General features: G+C 50.6%; 1 protein-coding gene across 1 annotated transcript; it reads left to right on the top strand.

Annotated features, from left to right (window-relative positions):
• Window positions 1-419: 419 nt before the first annotated feature.
• DMRT2 (doublesex and mab-3 related transcription factor 2) lies at window positions 420-3,656 on the top strand (the record flags this gene model as incomplete). The annotated part of the gene is made up of 3 exons (XM_082497942.1): window positions 420-758; window positions 844-946; window positions 2,551-3,656. The coding sequence occupies 3 exons, from the start codon at window positions 420-422 to the stop codon at window positions 3,606-3,608; spliced, it is 1,500 nt and encodes a 499-aa protein (XP_082354068.1). The 3' UTR covers window positions 3,609-3,656.
• Between the last annotated feature and the right edge of the window lie 382 nt (window positions 3,657-4,038).

Raw genomic sequence — 4,038 nt, 5'->3', positions numbered from 1 at the left:
CCAAATCTGATGGCAGAGGGCAGGAGGGTTGTCAGGATCCTGAAATAAACGGGTCCCCGCTGGGAGCTGACAGTCCCGCAGCCCTGCGGCGCTCGGCATCGCCCTGCGGCGGTTCGTCCCCCATCCTCAGGCGCTGGAGGCGCGCTCCTACCTGCGGCGGGCAGGCAGTTCCCCGGGAAGCCCGGGCGGGCGGGGCGGGGAAGTGGCCGTCGAGGGGCACGGGGGAGAGACGGTAAGAGGAGAGAGATGACATCCCGAGGGGGCTCTGCCATGACTTCCCGTCGGGGGTGGATCTCGGCGGGGCCGCCGGCGGGTCGGGTGGCGGCGGGCATCTCGGCAGCCGGGTATGCCCGGGCTGCCGTCCCGCCGCGGAGGCGGGCGGCCTGACCTCTCTCTTGCAGCTGCGCCGCCGAGGAGCCATGGCCGAAGGACGCGCCGCCGCCGACTGGGAGATCGACGTGGAGAGCGTGGAGGGGGAGGCGGCCGAGGCCCCCGGCGCACCGCGCCCGGAGGAGGAAGAGGAGGAGGAGGAAGGCGAGGAGGCGGCGGCGGCGGCCCCGCGGCGGGGCGAGCCGCGGAAGCTGAGCCGCACGCCCAAGTGCGCCCGGTGCCGCAACCACGGCGTGGTGTCGTGCCTGAAGGGACACAAGCGGTTCTGCCGCTGGCGCGACTGCCAGTGCGCCAACTGCCTGCTGGTGGTGGAGCGGCAGCGAGTCATGGCCGCCCAGGTGGCGCTCCGACGGCAGCAGGCCACCGAGGTGAGAGGGGACGGGACGGGACGGGTCGGGACTGGACGGGGCGGGCGGCCCCCGGGCTGACGGCGCCGCCCGGTCGTTCTCCTAGGACAAGAAGGGTCTGGCGGGGAAGCAGGCGAGCCTGGAGCGCAAAGCCGTCTACCAGAGGCACGTCCGGACACCCAGCCTCCTGGCCAAGAGCATCCTGGAAGGTAAGCGCACCCCCCAGCCTTTCCGCGGGCTGCCCCCCGCCCCAAACCCCGCAAGCACCGTCCGCCAGTGGGGAAAACTTCGCTCTGCCCTGGGAAAACCCACAGCTCCCGGCCAAGGCGCGGCTGCGCACGGACACGCGTGAAATGCAGCGTTGTTTCCCGAAATAAACGAGGAACGGCGTTAAAACGCGGTCCGCTACCGGCACCGGGCGGCGGAGGCTCCGAGGGCACCGGCACCTTCGGAGCCTTCGCCCGCGGCTTTTGCCCTTCGTGGCTGGGATTTCGGTTACTTCCTCCCCGCGCCCCAAATAATGCCTGAAATGTTAGCAACGGCAATTTGAAATTTGAGAGTTACTGTTACAAGCTGACATTCTTTTTACATGACTACCCAGCAGCGTTTTGCAGCGCAGGGTAATTTATTCGCGGGTGTTTTTTATCAGCGAATGAGTAAATAAATTAGGTGTGTAGTTTCCCCCCCCCCCCCCCCCCCCCCCCTGTTGAAAATATTAACTGTGGAAGAATGACATGTCAAAGATAGGTATTTTAGTGAGAGTGTGTATTTTTTTCTTCCCCACTCCTGCTTCGGATTGTGCCTAAATTTATTTCTATGTCTTCTTTAATTACTTTCCAAACTGAAGTCCCATAAAGCATTACAGTTCTGAAATCTAGCTTCCCCCCCCCCCCCCCAAAAAAAAAAAAAAAATAGAAAGCTCTTTTCTTTGCCTGTACAAGCACAATTAAAATTTCGTCCTTTTAGAAACCTCTAATTTTCGTCTATAGTTCACTCTTAAAAAAAAAATAATCTCTTCTGTATTCTTTCCTCTAATTTATCTTATCTTTCTTTTTCTTTTCTCCTAGTTCTCCTTGGAATTTTCTACCATCTGTAGCAATGTGTACATAGTGATTCATCTTTAGAGAATAGAAAAGGCATCAGCTGTAGATATAGATATCTTCCTTGGCAATGGGGAAATCCGTGTGAGAGAAATGGGAATGAAAACAGGTAAAACCCTGTTCTCCTTACTCATGTAAGTAGTTCCATTAATTCAATGGAATTACTTGTCTGGGTAGAGCAAACAGGATTGGACCCTATCAGTTATATTAAATGAATCCAGTTAGCCTGATAATTGAATATACTGGAGACTGGATTTCTAAGTTTTACTGAAGTCCTTTTTTAGTTCAGAAGAAATAAAATATACTTTCGATATATGTTAAAAATTGAAGGTTATCTCCTTAGGCTGCGTGATGCAATACTAGCCACAATACACATCAGGGTTTTGTCTTCCCCCCCCTCCCCCCCCCCCCCCCCCTTAATCTGCTGTTTTGGAATTGCTTTTTAAAGTTACTAATCAGCTAGCTTTGAAGGAGACTACACATGTCAGAGGAGCAGGGCTTGCTTATCAGTGTTAAGGAACTCCTAATGAATGTGCCTGACGGTGCTGTGTGCCTCTGTGGCACCATGACTTCGGTAGGAGCTGACGGTGTTCAGGGTTCGTAGCAAGTGCTCGGCACCTGTCGGGACTGGCTCCAAATGGAGCCCTTTCACAAACACAGCTCTAATGTTTTTCGTAGGCAGCTTCATTCCTAATGCTGCTTTGTTGTTTTAGGTTACCGTCCTATTCCGACAGACCCTTACCTGGGAGGGAATTCACCCTTGCCACCCCCTGTAAGTGACAGGATGAGAAAGAGACGGGCTTTTGCTGATAAAGAGTTGGAGAACATTATGCTAGAGAGAGAGTATAAAGAGAGAGAGATGATGGAAGCTACACAAGCAGCTGCCCTTTTCCTCCCTAACCGTATGGTGCATGGAGCTGAATACAACCCGTATAAAACAGCCTTCAACACTACTCAAGTTGATACTCCGAACAAGGAGTTTTGCAATTTTTTACCAACCTGCCTTGATCTAACCATGCAGTATTCAGGATCCAGCAACATGGAACTAATTTCTTCAAATGTCAGTGTAGCTACCACCTACAGGCAATATCCCCTGTCCTCTAGGTTCTTAGTGTGGCCAAAATGTGGCCCCATTAGCGATGCTCTCCTCTACCAGCAATGCCTGTTAAATGCTACTACTGTCCAAGCTCTCAAACCTGGGGCAGGTTGGGATGCCAAGGTCTCACAAAGTCAGGACTGTCTGAACACTGAGCATGACCTCGTGTCTCCAAAACTGGAAAATTCACTCGTTCTGACCCATACACAAGATGTTCAGCAGCCAGGTAATGAGATACCATGCCTTCCTCAGGAAGCTCGTGAGAGGTCAGCTTTCTCTCCTCCAAAAAGGACTTTCTCTCAGATTTCTGAGAAGGATTCTCTGGCTCCTCAGGAACAGATATTAAGCAAGATCAGCAAAGACAGTACCAAGCCCTCTCCACTGCCCAAATACAATCCATTTCAGTCGCTGTTCCAGCAAACATTTCCTGACAGATCAGGAGCAGAGTTGAGAACATCATTTGTCAAAGAGACTTTTGAAGATGCTTCTAAGAAATACAGAGATTGTGCCATTAAAGAGAACCAAAAGTACAAGTTTACAATAGACAAATCAGCAAAAGACTTCTTTGGGGCCAAACAGGCCACAACAAAACTTTCAACAACTGAGCCGCTGTCATTTTCAGTTGAATCCATCCTTAAACGACCTTCTTCTGCAGTTGCTAATGTCTCTCAATGAATGAACTATACCTTCAGTGTGTAGAGTTTGTATGCTTTGCCTTCTGCAGAGTTGCTCCTGCTTGCCTTGTCTCTTAAAAGATTTGTAAAGAGGACTTTCTGCTGTAAATGGTAATTCTTTCTTTTATATCAAAATGATGTACATAAATATGCATGTTTTCTCTTCTGGAAAAAAAAAAATTTAAAGTTGAAACTGCATGTACAGACTGCAAAGTCGTGTTATTTCAAGCAGCACTTTGAACCATTCAATAAAATGAGATTACCTGCAAACATAGACGTATTCCCAATCTCTATTTTGTCTCCAGTATCTCACAGGCAAGTATGCCCTACTTTCAGAATAAACTTATTCTTTTATCTGCCATTATCAATGTACTTACTAGTTACCTTGGTGGAGTAAGTGGGCATTTCTACTTTGAACCCCTAGTAACTAA

The sequence above is a fragment of the Vanellus vanellus genome (genome assembly GCF_965231255.1).
Source record: "Vanellus vanellus genome assembly, chromosome: Z".
Taxonomy (NCBI): domain Eukaryota; kingdom Metazoa; phylum Chordata; class Aves; order Charadriiformes; family Charadriidae; genus Vanellus; species Vanellus vanellus.
Note: the sequence above shows the minus strand (reverse complement) of the source record. Positions and strands in the feature narration are given on the sequence as shown.